Raw genomic sequence first — 25,267 nt, forward strand, 5'->3', positions numbered from 1 at the left:
AACACCACTGCAACACCAGCTAGTTCTTTCAGATTGAACAAGCCCTAGGGTGGTTTGGGAAGTAAGCTCAAGGCTGAGTATTTCAGCTGGATGCTTTATATTGACTCCTTATTGTCCTGTTATCCCAGTCTTAACACGTCAGATCACTTAGATTTAGCACTTATCACTCCTTCTGCTACCCTGCCCTCCGGCCCCACCTCAGTGCCTAAACTCCTGGAATCAAAGCCTGGCTCTGGACGTGTGGAAGGTGGGGGATCAGTGCAGCTGAAGACCTGTACTAAGAGACCCTTGCAATGGTAGAGACACATTTAGATTCACCTGTGAGCAAGGTGAACAGCAGATCTCAAAGTCACAGCCTGGCTTCTTGCAAGAAAATTCAGCCTGCTGTCGGAAATGAGGGAAGCACAGCGGGGGAAATAGGGTTCCAGTATCAGCCCCCCGTCACCAGATCACACCCCAGCTCTCTCTGGCCAACTGTGGAGCACAGGGGCAATTGCTTTGCGTCTCCCATCTCCATCTACTGGAAGATGGCAATAGTAGTTCCCCCGGGTGGGGCATCTTGATTAAATTCAATAGTTAAGGCCAAGAACCAGAAACACAGAAACAGCTCCATAAACAGAAGTTATTTCTGCTTTTTACATTTAGCTGGAGTAGCAAGTAATGTCAATGTCAATATTGTTTCTCCCATTTTACAGATGACAGATATTGAGGCATAGGAAAGAAGAAACATGCCCAGAATTACAGAGACTCAGTTACTGAAACAGCAAATACCCAAGACGCATCCCATTAGGCAGTGATGGATCTCACCCACGCCCTCTAATGAGCATGTTCCCGTATCCCGAGGCTGCAGTCCTAATTTATTCCCAGTAGCTCCAGGTTCCTAGCAAGAAAGGAACTGTTAATTCAGTTACAATCATTACCAGCTGGTTCTCTGGTTTATTGCTGTAATTTCTCTAAAGCGAGCATCTGTGGGTAGAGACATCATTCTGACTTTACGTTGCTTAAATAAGAAAAGGCATTTCTACTTGGGCTTGCAGCGCAAGATGCCAGCAGACTTGTGAGGGCTCCAGTCACCCCGTTACAGCCGAGATTTGCCTAGAAAAGGCCTGGCTTAGCTATAGGTAAATTGGTTAACCAGTCTGTGTCCCAGTTTCCTTAACTGTGAGACAGGAGTCATAATAGTACTTTGTGTGGCTGTTGTGCATATTAAATGAATTAGTACTTGCCCAGGAAAGGAGCTCTCTGTCAGCACACATGGGGTGGGCCTGGGGGTGACTGGCTCAAATCAGACAACTGTGCCCCTCACCTGGACACGTATATATACAGGGATGCTGCTCCCCCACCTGGTATGGAGCCCAAACACAATAAGAGCAGAGATACATTTAGCAAACACACAGTTCTCACTAAGTGCCAGGCTCTGCTCTAAAGTGTTCTGAGTACTCCTTTAACTCACACCACAGCCCCACATGAACTGTTTTTATTCCTGTTTTTTTCATAGATAAGAAAACTGAGACACAGAGAAGTTCAGAAATTTACAGGTAGCTGAGCCAGGATTTGAACTCAGGAGCTGGCTGCAGGGATTGAGTTTGAAATGAATTTCCTATGAAGAGACCCCAAAACTGCATAGCCCAGCCCTACACAGTTAAGTAAAAGTGAATGTGAATGAAATGAAGGAAGTCCTCAGCAGAGATGAAAGTCCTTACTAGGAGGGTGAAGGAGGCCCTGCCTAGCCGGGGGGTGGGGCAAGGAGGGGGTGGTCTTGAGAATCCCTCATCTCCTGGGTAGGACTCACCAGACATGAATCTGGCATATGAACATTCCTGAGAAGTGAGAGTTACTGTCCCATGGTGCAGAACATAGGAAGTTAGCATCAGAGGAATGAGATGGTTTACCTGAGGTCACACAGTATAGCAGTACAGGGCAGGAACTCAAACCTGTCCCTACACCCCTGGCATCTTTCAATGCAGCTATCAGATTGCAGCATTAGAAAGCAAGGTGGAATCCGCCTCCTCGAACATACACAGTTGGCCCTCCATAATCTCAGATTGCATTTCCACGAACTGAACCAACCACAGATTGAGAAATTCAGGAACTAATTGTATCTGAACTAAACATGTACAGACTTTTTTTTCCCCTTGTCATCATTATCTAAACAATATAGTCTAACAACTATTTACATAGCATTTACATTGTATTGTGTATGTTAAGTAATCAAGATGATTTAAAGTCTACCAGAGGATGTGCATATGTTATATACAAATCCTACATCATCTTATATAAGGGACTTGAGCATCTGTGGTTGTAGGGATCCATGGGGAGTCCTGGATACAGAGGGACGACTATATTCATGTGTGCCAGGCAGATGGCACTATCTAGGTTGGGGACTTTGTGCATGGTAGCTAACTCCCATTTTACAATTAAAGAAATGAGACCTTGAGCTGTGGATGTGGCTCAGTGGTAGAGCATTGCCTAGCCTACACAAGGCTCTAGTTTCCATCCCCAGAATCAAAAAATTAAACATTAAAATTAATTTAAGTGAATAAATAAAACCAAGATAAGAAATGAAATTTCACCCTGCCAGGACATGGAGGAACTAGATATACCCAGATCTATGATGCTGCCCCCGTGTCACCTCAGAGCCAAGCCTCAGATGCTGGCCTTCCTCTCCCTGAAGTTCTTAACGCCTACACCACTACAGGCCTAGACAGACTACAGATGGGCCCCTGGCCGGGGCAATGGTGACAGCTCACACTTGTCTTTCCTTGCCTTCTGTCAGGCCGTCCTGTAGGCAGAGCTCCTCCACCTGTGGGTGCAGGCAATAGTGCCCACCCTACTCCACCTGGGAGCCCTGTGCAGGGGCCCCCTCTGTGCCTGGCGCCCTGTTATGGAGAGGAGGCACTTGCTTCTCTTTGGCACCCCATTTCCCTGCTAGACCCTAAAGGACTTGACTTCTACCCTCCTCTCTTCAGGGATCATGATGACAATTTCCGGCCATTTCATGCTTCCTGTGTTTGTGTTTGTCTCCATTTTAGGGATTTATTTCTCTACAAGGGACCCAGGTGACTGAACTTCTTCCTGGCCCTGAGGACCCGGGAAAACACCTCTTTGAGATCAGCCCAGGTAGGATTGAGCACCCTGTGCTGGCCCTGATGGGGGTGTCACCGTGTCCCCTGCTTGGGAAGCGCAGATCCCCATGTTGTGGCTCTTTGAAGGAGTTTCAGCACTCTCTCCAAGCACAATTCAGAGATGTGGGTCTAAAGAACAGTGCACATTGGGAAGGAATTAGACAATCCACTAAGGTGATTGGATAATTAGCTTTTGGGTGAGAGGAATATGTGTATTTTTAAATTGATGATAAATGCAGAGAAAGAAACTAGTCATCTTAGGGTGAAGGTCCAAGGGTAAGGAAATCCAGAGTCTAATGCTAGTACAGATTTAGAGGGTTAAAATAAGACTTATCATGAATCCCAAAACAGAACTAGGATGTATGGGAAGGAAGGTAAATAATTTAGGTCAAAGAACTGTTATCCCATTAAGAGTTATAAAACCATTCTTTGAAGCTCCAAGTTTTACAGTGTGGTTGTTACTGAACTAAGTCAAAGTGTCTGGCAGATGAGGCTCTCTGGTTTTGCAGCTGGGCAGGGTTTTATTTAGCCTGGCCTCCATCAGAAACAGAGCCTAAGACAAAGATCTGAGCAGTTTATTCTGAAGGTATCCCCAGAAAGCATGGGGGAAGGGACAGGGAAGGGAGGGAGCCAGTTGGGGTATGTTAAGGAGCCGATTGCTACTTGGGCACCCCACTCAGTCCAGTGACTCCCGAGATGGTGCAAGGCAGGCCTCAGAAGTGTCTTGCCCAAGGAATGGGAGACTAGGGACATACCAGCCAACCATTGAGAGCTGCATCCTATAGATTGCACCCTTCTCCTGCCCCATGCATGGACCAAACTACCTGCAAACAGAGATGGCCTTCAGCAACAGTTGCATATGCTTGAGGAAAGAGGCCACCAGCATGATGGGAAGAGTGAGTGTGAAGGAGTCTGGGCAGAGGACTGGGAAGTAGCAAGTAAGCAGTGGCCTCCCTGGGGCTCTCTGAGCCAGCAAGTTTACAGTCACAGAGCAGCACAGCCACCCCAACCACTCTGATGGAATGATCTGGCTATTGTCTGTATACTGAGGGGATGGATCAGCCTAGGCTCAGGACAGCAAGCTGCAGCCCATCAGGAGCAGGAGTAAGCAACCCAAGCTCATATAAGGTAACTTATTCACAAGTTTCCAGGGATCAGGTCATGAATATCTTTGTGGGCCATTATACCTGCCTACCACAATATTCAAAACACCCTTCTAAGGTAAGGGGTGTTTTGATAACTTTTATAAAAACAGACAGTGGGGATTAGAAAGAATAAGCCACTTTCCCAATGACATGCAACTGGATCGTAGTAGAGTTGGGGCTTTGACTTAGTTTTCTGTTGCTATAACTGAATTCTACAGGCTGGGTGATTAACAAAGACTAAGTGTATATTCAGCTCATAGTTTAAGAGACTGAGAAGTTCAAGATCAAAGAGCCACGTATGGTGAAGTCCTTCTTGTTATGGGGACTCTCTGCAACATAGGGCATCACATAGTGAAAGGGGTGCACACAAGAGAACAGAGCCAAACTGACATTTATAGCAGACCACTCTCAGATAACCCAGTCAACCAAAGATGGCTCCATCCATTTATGAAAGCAGAGCCTTCGGGACCCAATCATCTCTAAACCCCCATAATGGGGATTAAGTTTCAACATGAGTTTTGGTGGGGACATTGAAGGCATAGCAACCTTGAACTTAGGCCATTTGGCTTCTTAAGCCACACACTGGAGTTTGAGTCCAACATAGGCAGCTGACCCCCTGAGGCCTCCTACAGGATCTTTCATCTTCCCTATCTGAGCTGGGCAGTCTGGGGACCTGGTTACAGGAAGGAATGCCCTGAGCCCCCTTTTTTCTGAGCACAACAATGGTAGCTTGACAAACACCAGATTCACACAGATGCCCAGAGTTGCCTATTTCTACTCTCCTATCTTTGGACACATAGCCACTCCTGAAGGCCTTAGGGTGGATGTAGGTGTTTGCTATGGCTGCTTAGGGACAGCAGGACAGGGGTGGGCAGGGAGGGAAGTTTGCCTGTGTGGAGTGCTGCCCATCCAGCTACAGCAAACACAATAGCAGTGTTTCCCAGGACCCTAGAGTGACTCTCCTCCCCACCTTTAGGAGCTCTGGATTCTGGAGCTTCCTGTCAGCCTGGTCCAATGGGGACCAGTGAGGCTGCACCCATGGCTAATGCCTGGTTCTGACTGCAGCTGGGGAAGCTCCCCTCCCTTCATGGTGCATGAGAGTATGGCAATCCAGAGATGTTAAGTGAACCTCCTAAAATCAAACAGCTAGCTTGAAGATAAGGGGGACTGGAACTTCCCTGGTCAGCCTGACCTTAAGATGGTGAGCTTTCTTTTGCCACAGTCACAGTGGCTCCAGCTATGGGCTCTGTTGGTACTGAAAATTAATGATGAGGTTGGTTTACTTCGCCATGGCGGTTACCCTCAGCCTATTGCTGGGCGGCCGAGTCCGTACTGCTGTTGCTCGCTATGGGTTCGCGACCCGGGGGCTGGCGGGCTCAGGCCCTATGGGCCATGAGCCGGACCCGGATTCCGACTGGGAGCCAGAGGAGAGGGAGTTGCAGGAGGTCGAGAGGTACTAGCTCCTTTCCCGGCCCTCAGCCTGAAGCTGGCCTTGGGCCTCGGCGCTTCAAGCCGCGCCCCCTTAGCGCCGGGCGTCCTCCAGCCGCCTCCACTGTGACTCCAGTTTCTTCTTACCTGTTGTTAGCGGCGTAGGGACAGACGTTCAGCTCCCTTGCGACCACAGGTTCCTTCGCTAGTGACGTATATTTCGTTACACTTTTAGATAGTTCAGCATGCTTACGGGCAGTTATTGTTATAGGTGTTAGATTTTTGGGTCGGTGTACAGAGCGGCGTTAAGCTGGCAAACATGGCCCGGTGGCCTTTACTGACACAAAAGAGGGCTGGGCTGTTGGTGATTTAGCCCAAGACTTTTCAAACACCCATCTTGCTTCCACGCATGGCTTCTGCCATTGGTTCTCTCCCCCAGCACCCTGAAACGACAGAAAAAAGCAATTCGATTCCAGAAAATTCGGAGGCAAATGGAGGCGCCAGGTGCCCCGCCCAGAACTCTGACCTGGGAAGCCATGGAGCAGATACGGTATTTACATAAGGAATTTGCTGAGTCCTGGTCAGTTCCCAGGTTGGCTGAAGGTTTTGATGTCAGCACCGATGTTATCCGAAGGGTTTTAAAAAGTAAATTTTTACCCACTTTGGAACAGAAACTGAAGCAGGATCAAAAAGTTCTTAAGAAAGCTGAGTTTGCCCACTCACTCCGGCAGCTCCAGGGCTCTAGAGATACCGTGAAGCCACTTGCTGCAGGCCACTCTGTATCAAACTCTTTTCTGATGCCAGGGGATGAAGCCTCATCTGAAGGTCAGCTTCACAGCACAGCTTTGACAGTGATAGAGTCAAAAACTCACAGTACAAATGCTCTGAGACAAAAGGGAAGGAATAAAGGAATCCAGGGCTTGAAGAAGGAAAGCTTTGAGCCTATCACTGCAGCCTTAGGTCATCAGAGAGAGCTCCAAAAATACTCCAATGATTGTGTAGGCACCAGAAGAACTGACAGTAATGGATTGCCAAGTGATGAGAAACTGGAAATGTTGAAGACAGGGGATCTACGGAACCAGAACTTCAGCAGCAAAGTAGTGCAGAGGGGACGGGAGTTCTTTGACAGCAATGGGAATTTCCTGTACAGAATTTGAGTTGGGGCCCGGCTTGTGGAGATGCCATGTGAAACAGCTAGACTAATATATTTGGAGCTGCCAAGATTTCTGCATGTGGATATCTACCTTTGAAATAGGAGGAATTTGATGAGCGTGGAATATGGACAGAAAGAGCTGCTTGGTTATTCAAGCTTCTTGGATCACTGCTCCCAGTCTGACCTGTGTATCTTCAGTATTCTCCTTTTTGCTTAACTTCTGTATGTTGAAAATCAGTATTGTTTCTGTGATACTTGCAATAATATGTTTGGGAGGAAGTGAAAAGTTTGCTTTCTGACCTCATTTCCTTCTTGATCATTGAACACTAACAGTTTTTGAGCTGCTTAGTAAATTGGTTCTTTTATTTTCCTTTGGTGCGAAAATAAAATGTAGCAGTTCGTGTTGAAAAAAAAAAAGAAAATTAATGATGATGATGATGATGAAGATGTTGTTGTTGTTGTTGTTGGAGTAACCCCATCTTCAACCACAACCTAAAGAATCTCAAGAAGCCCACTCACTGATCCAACTCAGTTATCCCTGACTGAGAGTGTCCCCGACAACCTGGAGGGGGCCTGAGGTGGGCAGGGCACAGTCTCTGCCCTTAAGAAATCAGGAGACATTTTCTTCCCAGCTCATAGCGAGATAAACAGCTTAGTTGCTAAGAGAAGAATTACTTAGGCATAGGGGCAGGAAGTGTTCCTGAGGGGGTCGTGTCCCTGGGTCTCCCTGCATTGAGTACAGCTCCTTAGGAAATGTGCACAGAGATTAACCATGGGATGTGTGGGCAAGGGGTAGTCTGTGTAGCTAGGGGACCCATGGGACTGCTCTGATAATTCTGAGGGTGCCTGAGTGGTGGGCACTGGACATGGAGAACTAAAAGGAACAGAAAGAAACCTGAGAGCCAAAGCTCAGAGTCCAGGCCCAGGTCCAGGGCTGGGGGATCAGTGGCAGAAAAGGAAAAGGAAGGAAGGATTTGATCACCCCCATTAGACTCAGAGTTCTGGAAATTAGAGGCCAGGCAGGGGCACATGAAAGTCCCTCACTCCTCACCAAGCATGCCCATCCCTTTAAGAGAAGAAAAATCTTGATAATTCTTGGAAATATGGAAGAACTCCAAGTATATGCATCAAACTAACTACATACATTTCAAGTCATAGTTCTGTTTGCACTCTTCAACTGTATAAAGTGATAGTTTTCCAAGATATCATTTAAAACATGAGGCAATATTTTGGAATGAAATTGACCAAATTATATATATTGTGTGTGTGTGTGTGTGTGTGTGTGAATATGTACCAACAAATCCCATTAATATATATAATAAAAATTTAAATAGGCTTTTTTTTAATATTTAGTTTTTAGTTTTAGGTGGATACAATATCTTTATTTTTATGTGGTACTGAGGATTGAACCCAGTGCCTCATGCATGCTAGGTCAGAACTCTACCACTGACTACAACCCCAGCCCTTAAATGGATTTTTAAAGAGACCAAAAAAAAAAAAAAAAGAGGGAAAAATTATACTGTTAGTGCCATCTAGTGGAGGGATCTGCCAATTCCATTACCCACAGTGCAGGCCCTCCTTCCCATCTCCAACCTTTCAGCCTGTCTGCGCCTGATTTCAAATCATCTAAGAACCCACATGGCCAGCCATGGAGCAAGGCACTGAAGAACAGTGTTACAAATGGCTTTAGTTCCAGTGAGGCTGCCTCTATTATCCGGATGGTTGAGGTCCACGGCTCTACCCTCCACTTAGTCAATACACAAAGAGTGCAGAAAGATGGAAACAATTACTTTGGGCAGAGGTAAGGGTCCACTCCCTGAAACCATGAGAACATGCAGGGATATCACTTATAAAGTTTAAAGGAGCCTGACATAAGGGATGACTGGCTTTTTGTATCTTGCCTATATAGTTAGTTATACACCGGATTTGTGAAAATCAAGTTGGACTACGATAGCAAATTGGCAGATTGCCCCAGCAGAGGGGAGGCCAGGCACATGGGTGTCCCTCAGCATTTGGTTCCTGAGTGGAACCATTGGCCTGGAGAAGAGAGGATAAGATGGAGCTACAAACTTGCAAGAATTCTCCAGGTGTGGGGTAAAGAGGACGATGATACCACCAGGGAGTCAGCTGGGATTTGGGCTGGAACACACTGAAGACTATCAGTGCCTAGAGAAGTGCTTTGGGTGGGTACCTCATGCAGGTAGGCCTCCTAGTCCACCCACCCCTCTCCCCACATCATCAACCAGGGAAGATGCTGCACCCTTGCCCACGTCAGCAAAGAGGTGTTTGTCTTTCCCATCTGCCTCCTTCCTAGTCCAGGGAAAGACTGGAGAAGCAATCCCTCCCACCCTCCACTACCACTCATATTCCTGAAAGATTTGAATGGACCTGAGTGAACAGAATCAAGTGTCAAAAATGTGAATGAAACTGTTTGAATAAACTAAGAGTGACAGACACACTCTGGACTCTGGGTAAAAGTTCCAAGTGAGCTGCTACTTAAAGGTGGAAAAATGTCAGGGAGAATATTGGGAAAAGAAAATCATTTCATATGTATTCTCCAATGAGTTTAGCTTCTTCATATTAGGTAGGGTAACTGCTCTTGACAACCCTCAAATCACAGGATCTTGACCAGTATATGTATTTGTCTTTTACATATAGTCATAATGAATGCTCCTGTTTGGCAGGCAGCTGGTCTCCAAGCATCTTCCTATCTTGTGTCTTTGCCATTTGAAAACTGTGGCTTACAAGAGCATCTTGGTTGTCTCCAAGCTAAGCAGCCAGAATGCCAGGGAGGTATACTGGTCCAGACACCCAAAGCTTACTAATCATCTCCTCCAAGCCCACTGTACAGAACTAAGTCACATGGCCTTACTTAAGCCCAAGGGATGCTGGGAAATGTAGTCCAGCTGTGCCCAGGAGGCCAACAAGTTTGGTTTAATGAGCAGTCAGTAGTCCCGCCATAGTGCTCAATGAGCTAGTTACCTAAGAGTCATTGAGACATGTTTCTATTCTCACAGAATTAACAAGGTCAAGCACATGGACAGGAAATCAGACCCACAGGATGAGAAGTGCTAGGCAGAACATAAATATACAGATTGTATGCAACCAGAGGAAGAGACTCTAACACATATGGGAACCATACAGGACTTCTAGAATAGAATGATAAGGACCCTGCTCCCCAAAGGTTAAGTAAGCCAAAGAAGAAGAGAGATGGGGGAGAATGAGTACATCTTAGGCAGAAGCATCAGTGTGTGAGTGTGGTGAAGACAGACACTGCATGCATCCAAGGAGCTCAGTAAATGGTTAATTGAATTTAAAGTAAGTTTTGGAGAGGGGGCTAAGCTCATTGCCAGAATGGAAAGTGGTCTTCTGTGGGAGGAGACTGAAGTAGGGCTACAGTTCCCAAACCTTCCCAAGCCTTAGAATCACCCAGAAGGTTTTTGAAATACTGGTTGCTGAGCTGGTGGTAGGGCAGAGGTAGAGAGGTGGCCCTGGCATAGAAAGCAGGGAACTTAAAATCTTCAGACGGGGAATGAGGAGAAATCACAGAGGGAGTGAGTGAGAGGAGGTCTGTAGGGGTCCCAAAGAAAGCTATAACCAGTATTTTAAGAACATAATTATTAACATGGGGGTGGAAGAGAGCAGGATAATGTGTGGAGATGTTGCTTTGTGCTTTGATCTCTCCATCTTTTTCCTTTGTTCCAGCCAGGCCTCAGATCCATTTGCCTCCATGATAGGTGATCCCCTAGGTACATCCTCTCCCCTTCTCCCAGATAATTATGATGTGCAAAAGGAGAGAGGCATCCCCCCCCCAGCAGTCACCCCCACCTCTGGCAATGACTCAGGAAGGTGACAAATCCCAGGAAGCTGGCCCCAAGCACCAAAGTCCTGACCCAGGCAGATACCCAAACAAGGCAGAGAAATGAGAGTCTCAAGTGCCTGCAAACAAAGGTACCAGATGACTACCAGGACCAAGAATGGCCCCTAATCCTTTTATAGGACCCACCTAAGCCTGGTCACAAGAAAAGGGAGCCCTCACACTTTCCCAATAGGGACCTGGGAGAGTGGGGCTCAGGGGTGGAATTCACACGATTTCATAATAAATGTGATAGTTGATGAGTTCCTGAGGTTGTAGATCAAGATATGCAGAGGTGCCACAGAACTTATCGAGTTCTTTCTAAAGATGAAGACTGAGCACCACCACATTGATACTTTTACTGTACTTCTAGGACTAACCTTTACTAACCCATTTATCAGATGAGGCTCCTGTGACTCTGACAGACCAACTAACTTGCTAGGATCCCACAGCCAGTTGGCATCGGAGCTGCAACTTGAACAGCTCTAATCCTGGAGCCCTGCCCCTCTTCAGTGCTGGCTCCCAGGTCACGCTTGAAGGAGCCAGGCCCCACAAAGTGGCTGGGGCTCAAGGGCTCTGCATGTTCTGCCCGCTGGGATTCTTCTCTACCAGGGCAGTTGCCTGGCAAACCCTGCCCCTCCCTGTCCTTCAAAAGCTGTCTAAGGTTTGCAGATTTGATCCTGTGGGCCTCCCAGGCTCTTGGGTTTCTTGGCAATACTGGCATCTGGCCCAAGGCCAAGTTTAGGCCTTCCTCTAAACCTGCAAGGGAAGGGGGGGGGGGCAAGAGGTAGAGAGGCCTGCTATTAGTATTCTGGATGAAAAGAGTTGCTAAGACCTTGGGACAGGACAGTCCCCATGAGATGATCATGGATTAAGTAATCTGGATTAAGTAATCAATAAAGCATCTCAACTTATTTCTAAATATCCTCTTCTGTAATTAGTACAGTGCTGCCAAAGGAAGGCAGATGGGTTGACTGCAGGATTCGGATGGAAGCCCTAAGTCTTTCTCAAAAGCAACTGCCTACACTGTCACATCTTTTCTATCACTGGACATATCTCCTAAGGGTCCCCAAGGGCAGGAAGCAGAAGCCAACTATGACTAACTCCAGACAAGGGGAAATTGACCAGAAGGCTAGAGGGCCACAGGGAAATTACAGGAAACTGGAGAGCTGCGTGTGGAAAGGCCAGGCAGCAGGACTGCTCAGGGGTCCAGGATCCAGAAGTGACATTGGGGTCAGTGTTCTGTGCTGGGAGGTTGAGTTCTCAGTCTCACCCTCTGGCATCCAGCATTGAGCTTGCAGCTGCCTGTCCTTATCCAACCTGTATTAAAACAGATAAGAAGGCTGCTGCCTGCTATCACTAAAGCCTGACCTTGAAAGGGAGTCAGCATGCCCAGATTACTTTATAGAAGCAGACTGATAACATGCGCCTGACGTGTCCAGAGCATCCCTGATTGCATTAGCTGCTGCCTGAATGGGAGGGATGTTGATATGGGCCTATCTCAGCACCTGGTACCAGTCAGCCTGCGTCTCAGCCTTACCCTAGGCTGCCCCTTGCTGAGCTGGCCTGCCAGACCATGGGTAATGACCAGAAATGAAATTAGCTGAGAAGTTCTCTAGCGACTCCCACCACTGAGAATAGGAGAATCAGCAGATTCGAGAGTGTCTGCTTAACTTCCCAGCCTTGCAATCTGGACTCCTCTTGTCTTAAGATCACTTCTCCCGGCTAAACACAAGACCCTATGTGAAAAACTCCCACTGGTGTCCCTGGAAAGAGGTGCCCTCGAGGAGGAACCTAAGCCTGATTCCTTGGACCCAATCACGTTCATGAGCAGGTGTTCTTTTTTTTATTATTTATTTTATTTTATTTTTTAAATTTGTTTTAATTAGTTACACATGACAGTACAATAATCTTGACATATCATATATTTGAATAAGATGGGGTATACTTTTTCATTTTCTGAGTGTACAGGTGGCAGAATCACATTGGTCATGCAGTCATATATATATATATACAGCAATAGAAATAGAATACAAGCCACACTTGTCATACTAGATTTTCTAGTAAATAGCCACCCTAACAGAAAGAAAATAAAAGAAAACAAGTGGTGTTAATTTCAACAACATATTTATTTAATGCACTAGATCCCAAATATTATCATGTGAGTGTATAATTAAATATTAAACCCAGGGACTCATGCCTGCTTAACATGTGCTCTACCACTGAGTTCCACCCCCAGACCCCAGTGAAATATTTTACTTTTTTGTGTTTTTATTCTAAATCCAAAGAGTATTTTGCACTTAGAGCATTTTTCAATTCAGGCACTAAATTTTCATTGGAAGCATCTGCTCTGTGTTGAGATTTCGTATGAGGTTGAAAAAGTAGGCTTACATCCAAGTTACTCTGCATATACTTAAAGCTCTTTCAATAACTGAATTGAAGTCAGCTTTTGAATATAAATATAAATGAAGTTCAATTAAAATAACGCTTCTAGCCACATTCAGGTGCTTAGCAGCCCTGTGTGTCTAGTGATGCCATATTGAGTAGCTCAGGGCCAACTGGGAGGAATGCACACAGGATGCTACCTGGCATAGACCAGGTGGTACTCAATCAGAGCCCTCAGAATGAGAGGTGGGAAGGGAGGGAAGAAGAAACAGCTCCAGGCATCAGCCTAGGCTTTGGAGTCAGACAGACCTAGATTCACATTAAAGCCCTGTCATTCACTAATTGAGAGGATCTGGACCAGTGACTTTCAATTCTCTGTATTTCCTACTGAGAGCAAAGCTCCAGCATGTGCTGCAGAGATGCCTCCCCAGAGTCCTGGGCTTGGAAGTGGATCAGCAAGGCAAAATTGAACTTCTGCAGAAGTTTTGAGGGCCACAGCCGAGTCGGGATGACGCATGGCATTTTGCCAGAAGGGAGTGGTTGAGAAGTGACGCCAGCGAGCCATTGAGATGATGATGGTGAAGTTAAGCTGTGTATTCAGTTGTATATAGACCTTTGCTGTCCGGCAATAGGGCAGCTCTTGCTGCCTCCGGCGTGCAGCTACTTTGGAGTTCTCTCGGGGATTCCTGGGGAGTTCCCGTTGGTTGGTGAAGGTCTGGTGGAGGGAGTTCCAGTTGGTGTGTGGTGTGCCTGGAAGGGCTGGTGGGTGGCGTTCGGGGGAGTTCAGAAATAAAGTTTGTTCCTGCTTGAGTGGTTCGTGATTTGTGCCCAGCCAGACTGCGGCACAGAAGGGTGTGCCCCCAAAGGAATCCAGCAGCAAGCACACTGGGCAGGCAGTCTGCCAACATTTAGCCCTAAAGAAGCATTGTTCCTCGCCCTATTAAGGAAGAGTTCAGGGATACAATCTACACAATTAGCTAATTTAAAATTGGGAGGGCATGGAAAAGAGCTATAGTTGTACCTGGATATCTGTTAGGGAATTTTTTAAAGTGGCTCCATTCTGAGTACCTGGTTTCCTAAATTAAGATGGTTTCATTATACACGTGAAACTTAGTTACAGTAAACATGCCTGTGTTGCATTACAGGTTTAAGTTTGATAGAAAAGAAAACATAAATCTTACATTTGCAAGTCAAGGTCATGGTCCCTACCCGGTGATTCAACTGTAGCTATTTCTCCTGATCAAGGCGAATCAGCGAAAGAATGAAATCTGGTCATTTGTGACAACATGGATGGAACAAGAGATCATAATGTTAAGTGAAATAGCCAGGCACAGTAAGACGAGTATTGCATGTTCTCACTTACATGTGGAAGCTCAAAAGTTGATCTCCAAGAAGTAGAGAATGGAATATTGTTTACCGGAGGCTTGGAGGGGTGTAGGGTAGGGGTGGAGAAAGAATGGCTACAAGGGTGAAATTGGATAAGAGGAGTAACTTCTGACATTCTTTAGTACAGTAGGGTAACCATGGTTGACAACAATTAATTGTGTATTTCAAAATAACTAGGAGAGGTTTTGAATATTCCCAACATGAAGAAGTAATATATGTTCAAAGGGATGGGGATGTCAATTACTTGGATCTGGCCATTTTACATTATATACAAGAATTAAAAGGTCACTCTGCACCCCATAAGTATGTACAATTACTGGGCCTATTAAAAACATAGCTTAAAATCATAATTTTAGCCAAGCATGCTAGTGCACACCTATAATTCCAGTAACTCAGGAGGCTGATGCAGGAGGATTGCAAATTTGAGGCCAGCCTCAGTAACTTAGTGAGGCCCTAAGCAACTTAGTGAAACCCTGTCTCAAAAAAAAATTTAAAAAATAAGATTAACTCATTGAAAAAAATAAAAGAAGAAAGAAAACACTTTTAATTTCCACCAAAGGCTGCTGCATAAGCCAACCTGGCTTTCTGAAAGTACAACACTGTGTGACTGTGTGCCTTATTCCTAACCTCACAGCCTGGTCTGCTGGAAGTGGGGGGCACTGCCATGGTACTTGGGAACTCTAGGACATGTCTTCCCCTGCAGTGGGATAGGTACGTGGATCTGGACTCCAGGCTTGCATACCTGTAACTTCAGCCTTTTGCCTGGCCTGAAAAAGAGCTCTGAAGAGCTAACCTGGCTAACCCTGAGTCCTAGGGTGGGGCTCTGTACATGATGCATCAGAGAGGAATGGCAGGATTAGGGGGAAGGGTCAGCAGGACTCAGATCACCAAGGGCATGGTTGTCAGGCTTAGGCAATGAGGAGCCACCTTTCTAAATGATAGAAAGGTGTAATCACACTTCTTTTTTTAAAAAAAATCTATTAGTGCATTAGAGTTATGCATAACAGCAGGGTTCACTTTGACATCATCATTCATGTATGGAATATAATTTGCTCCACTTCAATCCTCAGTACTTTCTCTTCCCCTCTGCCTCCGCAGTTCCCCTTCCTCTAATCTACGTTCTTTCTTCTATTTATTCATTGTTTTTAAAATTTATGCTTTATGGGCTCAAGCTATAGCTCAGTGGTAAAGTGCTTGCCTCATATATACAAGGCACTGGGTTCAATCCTCAGCACCACATAAAAATAAATAAAAATACTGTGTGTTCATCTACAACTAAATAAATATTTAAAAAATGCTTTGTAAATGTACAAAAAGTGAAATTCACTGTGATATATTTATATATGTACATAGAAAAATTTAATGAATTTCATTCCCAAGTTCCTTCCTTTTCCCATCCTTTATCCCTCCCTCTCAATCCCCTGCCTCTACTTCACTGATCTCCTTTCTCTTTCATGGCCTCCCCCACTGCTTTTATTCTTTATTTTGCTCTAGCTTCCACATATGAGAGAAACATTCAACCCTTGATTTTCTGAGTCTGGCTTATTTCACTTAGCATGATGTTCCAGCAAATGACATGCTTTCATTCTTCATGACTGAGTGAAAGTCCCTTGTGTATATATACCACATTTTCTTTACACATTCACCTGTTGACAGGCACCTGGACTGGTTCCATAACTTGGTTATTGTGAGTTATGCTGCTGTAACCATTGATATGTGTGTGTATCACTATGATATGCTGGTCTTAGTTCTTTTGGATAAATACCAAGGAGTGGAATAGCTGGATTATGTGGCAGTTCCATTCCCAATCTTTTAAGGAATCTCCATCCTGATTTCCAGAGTGGGCGCACTAATTTGCAATCCCACCAACAATGTGTACGTGTACCTTTTTCCTCACATCCTCATTAGCATTTATTATTATTGTATTCTCAATGATTGCCCTTCTAACTGGAGATAAACTCTCAGCATAGTTTTGATTTGCATTTCCCTGATTGCTAGAGATGTAAACATTTGTTCATGTATTTGTTGGCCATTCCTATTTCTTCTTCAGAGAAATGTCTGTGTGATTACACTTCTTGACAATAAGAAGGCCAGATTGGGTGTAGGGCAATGGGGGCAGGGAGCCATTTGGAGGGGACTTCTCTGATGAGCAGCAGATGCTGAATATTGACAGGACTCTGTATTGTGTCTACAATAATTTCCTGACGCTGTAATGAGTAGCCATTACACGGGGGTTCTATAGTGTGGAAACTGAGGCACAGAGTGATCATTTGTCAGACGCCACGGGGGACCTGAGGCTAGAGGTGGAGTCCAGGATGACTGCCAGGTTGCTGGGCAATGTACGGGGACCTCCAGGAGAGAAGCTCAAGGAGATAAGATGGCAGGATTGCTGTGAGTTCCCTGAAACCCAGGCTAACAGCTGTGGTCCCCTGGATTTGGTCCTGCGGGGAGCACAGCTTTCCCAGCCCTCTGCTCTTCTCCAGTGGGTTCTATATTCAGCCCTCCCCACTAAGTGTTCTGTTTTCTCCCTTCAAGGCCAAGTTTAATGATTGGTGGCTCCAGGAAGCCTTTCCAGATTCCATCCCCACTTCCTCTAGTAGGTCTCCAATAAATCTCTCACTGATAAAAGGGTTTGAAAGCCAGACCCAGGAGTTACTAGCTCTGAGGCCTTGAGTTAGTTGCTAACTTCTCTGTGCCCATTTTCTCACATGCACAATGAGAATAATGACAGTGTCTAAACTTTAGGTTAGAATGGGTATGAAGAGGTTGGGCCTGCAAGGGAGCCTTGCAGGGGTTTAAGTATCTTGACAGCGTGATGGTTGCATGAGGCTACACATGGGCTAAAGTTGTGTGCAGCTACATGTGTGCACAAGTCCATGTAGAATTGGTGACATTGCATTGGCTCTGAAGATGGAATCAGGATCAGTTTCCTGGCTTCAATATTGTGGCTTTAGTTACCAAACATGTTACCCTTCTGGGCGTTCACAGAAGGGTAACATGTTTGGTACACAGAACCTCACTGTATATTTCTTTGCAATTTCTTGTGAAACTACAACTACTTCAAAATTAATGTTTTAAGTACTTATTCTCTAGTGATTTTGTAACATTATGCCCCCATATTTTAGGATAATATACAGCCTGTATGAAGAAGTCGATAAAGTTTAGCAATTATTACAGCAGAATATCTGCAAAATTGAGAAAAGATAAACTTTATTTTACAGAGTAGGTTAGTAACCATTGCACCTAATATGCTCAATGTGCTTTTTTTCAACCTCTAGATGCCTTTTCAGATGAAATGCCTCTAAATTTAAAGCAATGGATCCAGTTGCTTATCTCTTTAAAAGTATAATAGATATACTTCTGAATCTTGTGACATTTTGGACATTTTGGTACATTCTGTTAATTGATAGCTGGGTCCATTGTTTCTTAGAGGAACTTACCTGAAAACACATTGAGCCATTATTTGAAAATCTGCAAACATGCTATGTGACAGTTTACCTAAATATTGTGACTTTGCAGACACCAGAGTGAGTCCCTCACCGGCTAATGGTGGCTGTTGACAAGTTTACCTACCTTCTATGTCGCTGGCCCTGCACAACCAGACACACACCAGGTCTGGGTACATGTCTGTTGACTAAGTGAATGAGAGGCCACCTGTGAATTCCTTCAAGTGCCGTTGGTCATGTTATCGGGGCAGTAATGGAGATGAGTTTCCTAAAGGCATATTTTCTGCAGGACATGAGATTCTTTAAATGATTGGTTGGATTTCTCTTTAGAAAGGGAAAAGGAAGGGAGTGCCTACCCTGTGCTAGTGTGCCTGCAATAATTTCCTGACACTGTAATGCGAAGACATTACACTTGTGTTCTGTAGTGTGGACACTGAGGCACAGAGCAATCATTTGCCTGAAGTCACATGACTAGTACAGGTAAGAATCCAGATTTCATTCCAGGCAGGCTCCACCCTGGGGTCTCAGTCTTAGCAAGCCACCAACAAAACCCCCAGCCAGTGCCAAGCACCTCGACTTTGAGACACAGGGAAGTGCAGGAAAGTCTCTCAGATAGTGGTAGAGTGCTGGACAGGAAGGGGTGATGTGCAGGAGGAGGAATGTTTGATGCCAACACAGAACAAAGATGTAGATAAAATTCTTTACGAGTGATTCCAGCTAGACTAAATCCCTGGATAAATTAGGATGTGGGGAGGAATGTGGCAGGGGATTAGCAGGTGGGGGTTGAGTGACCCAGGCCATCTTGGGGAACCAAGCTCAAATACAGAAGTCCCCAACCAGGAATCTTCAGCTCAGGAATTCTGAGACACAAGGACATTCTTTAATCCAGGTCCTTCCTACTTAAATGTAGTCCATGAGTGAACTGCAGCAGCCCCACCTGAGGGCTTGTCAGAAAGACTGTAGAACCAGCTGAAACAGAATCTGTATGGCAGTATGTCCCAGGTGATTTGTGTGCATATAAAAGATTGAAAAGCAGTGTTTGCAGCAAAATGATCCTGTTCTGTGGGCTCCGGAAGGAGGGAATTGCATTAGTACACTTGGAACCTACTGCCTGGCTTTTAAAAGGTGCCTGATAAATGAGACCAATGAAGAAGAAATAATTCAAAAGCCTGAAGAGTGCCACAGGTAATAGTAGAGAAAGGTAAACAATGACAAGAAACTGAGTCTAGTTCTCAGGCTGCAAACTGAGCTGCAAACCAGGACTCATTGTCTATGGGCTGATTTTGGCCTACAGACATATTTTGTTTGGCTCATGAAATATTTTTAAAAACAAAGGATTTTACCCATAAAAATAAAAATTTCTGTAGGGTAAGCTTGGATCTATTTTCTCCATATAAACAACTATCAATAGCTAATTAAGGAACTAGTGTTGTGGCTCAGCAGTAGAGCACTCACCTAGCACTTGTGAGGCCCTGGGTTCAATCCTCAGCACCACATAAAAATAAATAAAATAAAGATATTGTGTCTAACTACAATTATAAAATAAATTTTAAAAAAGAGTTAATTAACAGCTGCCCCCTTTAGATAGAATATGAGAATTCTCCACTTGGCCAGAATCCCCACTGTTCCCTATTGCCTTCCCCCTGCCAACATGTTTTGACAGTTCCTTTTACCTGCCTGATCTCTGTGGGGGTTTGAATCTGTGCACCCCAGTATGATCACTAAAAACTCAGAAGTAAAGATAGCTAAAGGGTCTCCTACCATCTTCCGTGCAATTCCCCTTCTCTCTCCCATTCCCTCCCACCTCTTGTCCCTGTTTAATGGTAATCTTCTTCTCATGCTCTTCCTCCCTGCTCTGTTTTGAGTGGCCCCCCTTATATCAAAGAAGACATTCTGCATTTGTTTTTTAGGGATTGGCAAACTTCACTTAGCACAATCTGCTCTAATGCCATCTAATGCCATCCATTTCCCTGCAAATGCCATGATTTTGTTGTTTTTGCATTGTTATGCAAAATTACATATAAGATGGTGTGAGGGGAAGAAAAAAGAGAGAGAAAAAAAAACGTGTCACAGTAGATTGGGTAGAAAGAGGGAAGGAGAGGGGAGGGGGGATAGGAAGGGCAGCACAATACAATAGACACTAGTATGGCCCTATGTATAAACGTGGCTGTATAACCAATGTGATCCTGCAATCTGTACACGTGGAAAAATAAGATTAAGATTACGTACCCCATTTGAATCAAATGTATGATATGTCAAGATCATTGTAATGTTTTGAGCAACTAATAAAAAAATTTAAAAAAAAAGAAAAGATGTTCAACATCATTATCCCTTAGGGATATGCAAATCAAAACTACATTGAGTTTTTATTTTACAATAGTTAGAAAGGCAGTCATCAAGAATACAGATAATAATAAATGCTAGAAAGGATGTGGCGGAAAAAGAACACTTTTACACTGTTTCTGGAATTGTAAATTAGTCCAACCACTATGCCAATCAGTATGGAGGTTAGACATGGAACCACCATATGACCCAGCTATAACACTCCTCCATATTTATCCTGAAGAATTTAAGCCATCACACTATAGAGATATATACATACTCATGTTTATTGTGGCACATTTCACAAAAGCCTAGTTGTATAATCAGCCTACGTGTCCATCAATGGTTGAATGGATAAAGAAAATGTGGTATATATACACAATGAAATTTAATTCAGCCACAAAAAAAAAATGAAATTTGTCATTTGCAGGGAAATGGATAAATCTGGAGATCATCGTGTTAAGCAAAATAAGTCAAACTCAGAAGATCAAGGGGCATATGTGTTCTCTCATATGCAGAAGCTAGAAAGGAAAAAAAGAAAAGAAAGGTGGGTGTAGATTTCATGAAAGTCAAAGGGAGATCAGTAGAGGAAAGGGACCAAAGGGCTGGGAGTAGGGGAGAGAGTTGAGGAAGTGCTGGGGAGTAATATTGGCCAAATTATATTGTGTACATGTGTGAATATGTAACAACAATCCCCAAGTATGCACAACTATAATGCACCAATAAAAATGTGGGAAAATAAATTAAAAAAAAAAGATAGCTAGAAAGTGATGGTTGTTGAATACTGGCTGAATCATTTGACATCTCCAATTATTTATCGTGTAAGGTCATGGTTAGGGCAAGATGCTCAGTCAATCCGCCTCTGCCCAGGCTGGGATCCAGAGTAAGTCACATAACTCCTGAACTTTAGACTCCTCATCTGTAAATTGACCGCAACAAGAGTAGCTCTGCATAGAGCAATAAGCAGAGTACCTGGCACGTCATTAATTATTGCTAAATATTTATAAATTACTAATTACTACTTTATAGTCACTTGTAGATAGTTAATTAGTAAGGCATTAATATTGCAGGTGTCAGAGCAAGATAACATGTAAGAAAGCCAGTATTTATTTCCATACACTTCCAAAATATCAATGTGAGATATCGATATTTTCCATTAAAAACCATTCCGAATACATAAAATTTTTAAATTCAGGGAAGTTGAAACATAGACCCATGAAATAAAAACATTAAAAATATTACCCTCCCAATAAAAAATAATAGATGAAATGAAATAATCAAATAATTCCATTTCTTTTTTGCTACTGTGGAAACTATTTTTTAAACTATTTTCTTGCTGTTGACAGGGTCTCCAATTTTTATTGATCGTGAGCTACAATTTCTTACTTATTTCTTTTCAAAGTGTTTTGATTTGTATTAATCATATCTAGTGTTTTTATAGAGAAGTGGAGAACCCAAAGAATTGCCCAAGCAATTTCTGAGCTGTTGTTCAAATGTCACTGCTCTGAAGAATCTTTGAACCAGAATAAGGATTTATGTTATAAGAGAAGCCCCTTTGTTCTCTTCCTTGCTGCATTGTCTATTTTCTGTTACTATAACAAAATACCTGAAAGTTAGATCCTTCACGAAGAAAAGAACTTTATTTAGCTCATAGTTTGGGGGTGGGGGGGGGCTTTAAGTCCAAGATTGGATGGCCCTATCTGCTTGGATTCTGGCGAGGGCCCCCTTGGCTGCATCACAACATAGTGGATGATGTCATTGTAGGAACATGTGAGAGGGAGAAATCACATGGTAAGACAAGACACCAGAGAGATTCAGGATCCAAGCTTACCATTTGTCCTTTCATTTATTTATTCACTTATTAGTACTGGGGATTGACCCCAAATAATACTAATAATTCAGCTTACCACTGAGCCACATCCCTAGTCCTGTTTATTTTTTACTTTGAGACAGGATGTCACAAAGTTGTTGAGGCTGGCCCATAACTTGTGATCCTCTCACTTCAGCCTCCCACAGGGATTATGGGCATTCACCACCACAACCGGCTCCCAGGCTTACTCTTATAACAACCTACAGGAGTCCCAAGAGAACTGCATTGATTCCTTCTGAGAGCAGCACCCCCATGACCTAGTACTAAGCCCCACCCCTTAAAGGTCCTATCACCTTTCAACATTGGCACACTGAGGACTAACCTTCCAGCACATGAACCCTTGGGGGACATGTTCAAACCACCTCAAAACCATAGCACTCTCCTTCAAGACTGCGGAAGACAAAAAAAAAAAAAAAAAAAAACTTTCTAAATAAGCTTTCCTTTACTAGATCCAAACTTCCACTGTAGGGTAGCCCTGGATATAAATGATTCTGATTTTTAAAGAATTTATCAAAAATACTAATAATTCACTGGGCGCAACTGTAATCTTAATGGCTCAGGAGGCTGAGGTAGAAGGATTGTGAGTTCAAAGTCAGCCTCAGCAAAGCGAGGCACTAAGCAACTCAGTGAGATCCTGTCTCTAAATAAAATACAAAATAGGACTGGGGATGTGGCACAGTGATTGAGTGCCCCTGAGTTTAATCCTTGGTACCCCACCCCTCCAAAAATAATACTGATAATTCAGCATTTTTCAAAGCACATTATCACTGGGCACAGTGGCACACACCTGTAATGCCAGCTTGTTGGGAGGATGAGGCAGGAGGATCACAAGTTCCAGGCCAGCCTGGGCAACGCAACTTAGTAAGACCCCCATCTCAAAATTAAATTTAGAAAGGGCTAGGGTAAGAGTGGTAACTCAGTGGTAAGTATAGAGTGTTTGCCTAGCATGCATGAAGCTCTGGGTTCAATCCTCAGCACTGAAACAAAACAAAAAATAAATAAATAAAAGCACATTTTTCTGGAATACTGGAATGTCAGAACTTGAGGCTACAATCCAGAAAACACCAGATCAGAATATTCTACAGACCTAATTGATGCTTTCTTGTTGACTCGAGAACAAGATAACAGAGTTGGGGAGGGGGGGCATGGCTGGAAATGGAGGGAGATGGTTGTTCTGGGTTAAATAGTGTTTCCTCCAAATTCACATCCATAGGAACCCCAGAATGGGGCCTTATTTGGAAGTAGAGTGTTTGCCAGTTGCCAGGACAATTAGCTAAGGGGAAGTCACATTGGATTAGGACAGGCCCTAAATCCAATGCTTGGTGTCCTCATAAGAGGAGGAAAGGGCCCATAGAGACACACAGAGGGAAGAAGCCTATTTGAAGGTGGAGGCAGAGATTGGAGAGATGTGTACAAGCCAGGGAATGCCAGAAAACACCAGAGGCTAGGAAGAGTCAAGGAAGGATTCTTCCCTAGAGCCTTCAGCCAGATCGTGGCCCAGCTGACACCTTGATTCCAGGCTTCTGGCCTCTAGAACTCTGAGAGTATAAGTTTCTGTTGATTTAAGATGCCTAATTTGTGGGAATTTGCTACAGCAGCCCCAGGTACCCTTGTGGAGCTGGGAAAGACCCTGCAGCAGGGCCCACAGGTGTAGACCTGGAATCCCATCCACACTTTCAGGGCCTGAAACCCAGAAGCCCTAGTGGGCCGTCCATCTTCCTCCACCTGCCCTCTTCCAGCACCTCCTACTATGCTGTGTCATTTGCTCAGCCTGAAGCACTGCCCTGGGACTTCCTGGTGCTGCTCCTAAGGGCCTGTGGCAGGTTGGGAAGAACAGAAATGCAGAAGTCCAAGAAGCCCAGGAGTACCTGCTGCTTTCTGGTTGTGTGCACCACCTCAGAAGGCCATTTCACCATTTCACCTCCCTGAGCCTCTTCAGATGATGACAATAATGACATTTGAAGGTCCTTGGCAGGGATTGAAGATATAGTGGTGCCTGACACATAGCAGCTGCCCAATAAACTTGAGAACCTCCCTGTCTTAGTCTATTTTCTGTTGCTATAACTAACTGCCATGGACTGGATAATTTATAAAGAGAAGTTTATTTAACACATAATTCTGGAGGCTAGGAATCCAAAAGCATGGGACTACATCTGCTCAGCATCTGGTAGGGACCTTCCTGTGGCACCTTAACATAGCACAGGATATCACAAGGTGAAACAGAGCGAGCATGCTAGCTCAGGTTTCTGTTTCTCTTCTTATAAAGCCACTAATGCCATCCCCGGGGGGCCTTGCCTTCATGACCCCATCTAATTGTAACTACCTCCCTCATCTCCAAAAAACCTTGTCATGAATTTGTGGAATAAGTTTCCAATTCCTGAACTTTGTGGGGGAGACTTTCAAACCATAGTGCCCCCTTTACCCAATTATAGGAAGGATGGAGAATTCCAGCATCCTGAAGAACCAGCTTTTCCTGATGGGCTTGGGGCCAAGCTGGAGAGCTGGAAACCGTGGGGTGAGGGCAGGTGGGGGAGGTAAGGGGGAGTGAGGCTGGAGAGGGAGGTGGGAACCAGGGTCTTCATCACATGTACACAGCCCAGACTGAGAAGCTGGAGGGGGGGGGGCGTGGGGGGTGGGGCTCCAGGACAGGGCTCTCGCCTCTAGTTTCCCATGTCTGGCGTGAAGTGGTACTTCACAAAAAACTGTGGAAGGAAGAATGTTGGAGAAGCAAAGAGCAGTCCTGCAGATGTGTCAGAGCGCTGTAAGAACTAGCCTGCTGTGCAAGGGTTTGCATTGAAGGAATGTGGAGACCAGAGGATTCTTTTTTTTTTTTTTTAAACTGAGAGAAGCTGATCTTCTTTGTCTTGTGAAGGGTCACTTAAGTGGCCCTCTTGGATATGCAAATACAAGACTGGTAAACAGCCAGTGTCCTGGGATTAGTGTATAACAAGAATTTTTTTTGGTTACAGGTGGTAAGTTTTATGTATTTTTTTTTTAGTTTTGAATGCTTTGGCAAGGATTGTGCCCTTCTTTAGACCAAAGAAGTGGTGTGATCATCTGGGACAGCTGGGGAAGGAGGAGAGATTTGGATTGATTTGTGAAAAGAGCCCCAAGTTTTCTGGAAGGAATGACATATACCAAAACAGTGTTT

At 44.5% G+C, this 25,267-nt stretch overlaps 2 protein-coding genes across 9 annotated transcripts in view; both read left to right on the forward strand.

Annotated features, from left to right (window-relative positions):
• The window catches only part of Arhgap22 (Rho GTPase activating protein 22), a 191,356-nt gene that overhangs the window by 90,007 nt on the left and 76,082 nt on the right, over positions 1-25,267 (forward strand). For all 7 annotated transcript variants that reach the window (XM_048807506.1, XM_048807515.1, XM_048807505.1 and 4 more), the window contains one exon: positions 3,033-3,120. In XM_048807506.1, the coding sequence (XP_048663463.1) occupies positions 3,033-3,120 (88 nt within the window). The remainder of the gene's footprint in view (positions 1-3,032; positions 3,121-25,267) is intronic.
• On the forward strand, positions 5,530-18,888 carry LOC107153370 (neugrin-like). 2 transcript variants are annotated; one of them, XR_007349238.1, is made up of 4 exons: positions 5,530-5,723; positions 6,138-6,969; positions 10,420-10,429; positions 18,877-18,888. XR_007349238.1 is itself a non-coding variant. In XM_015498912.2 (2 exons), the coding sequence occupies exons 1-2, from the start codon at positions 5,536-5,538 to the stop codon at positions 6,853-6,855; spliced, it is 906 nt and encodes a 301-aa protein (XP_015354398.2). In that variant the 5' UTR covers positions 5,530-5,535; the 3' UTR covers positions 6,856-7,230. The 2 variants fall into 2 exon arrangements, 1 of the variants encoding a protein (XP_015354398.2); XM_015498912.2 differs by lacking the exons at positions 10,420-10,429; positions 18,877-18,888 and having other exon boundaries at positions 6,138-7,230.

This window comes from Marmota marmota, unplaced genomic scaffold (assembly GCF_001458135.2).
Source record: "Marmota marmota marmota unplaced genomic scaffold, marMar, whole genome shotgun sequence".
NCBI lineage: Eukaryota > Metazoa > Chordata > Mammalia > Rodentia > Sciuridae > Marmota > Marmota marmota.

What these genes read in the sequence shown, in the direction of transcription:
- LOC107153370 (XM_015498912.2), top strand. Translation starts at nt 5,536, where the DNA reads ATGATGAGGTTGGTTTACTTCGCCATGGCGGTTACCCTCAGCCTATTG. An exon ending in GAGTTGCAGGAGGTCGAGAG is followed by an intron (nt 5,724 to 6,137) that starts GTACTAGCTCCT and finishes TCTCTCCCCCAG; the next exon opens with CACCCTGAAACGACAGAAAA.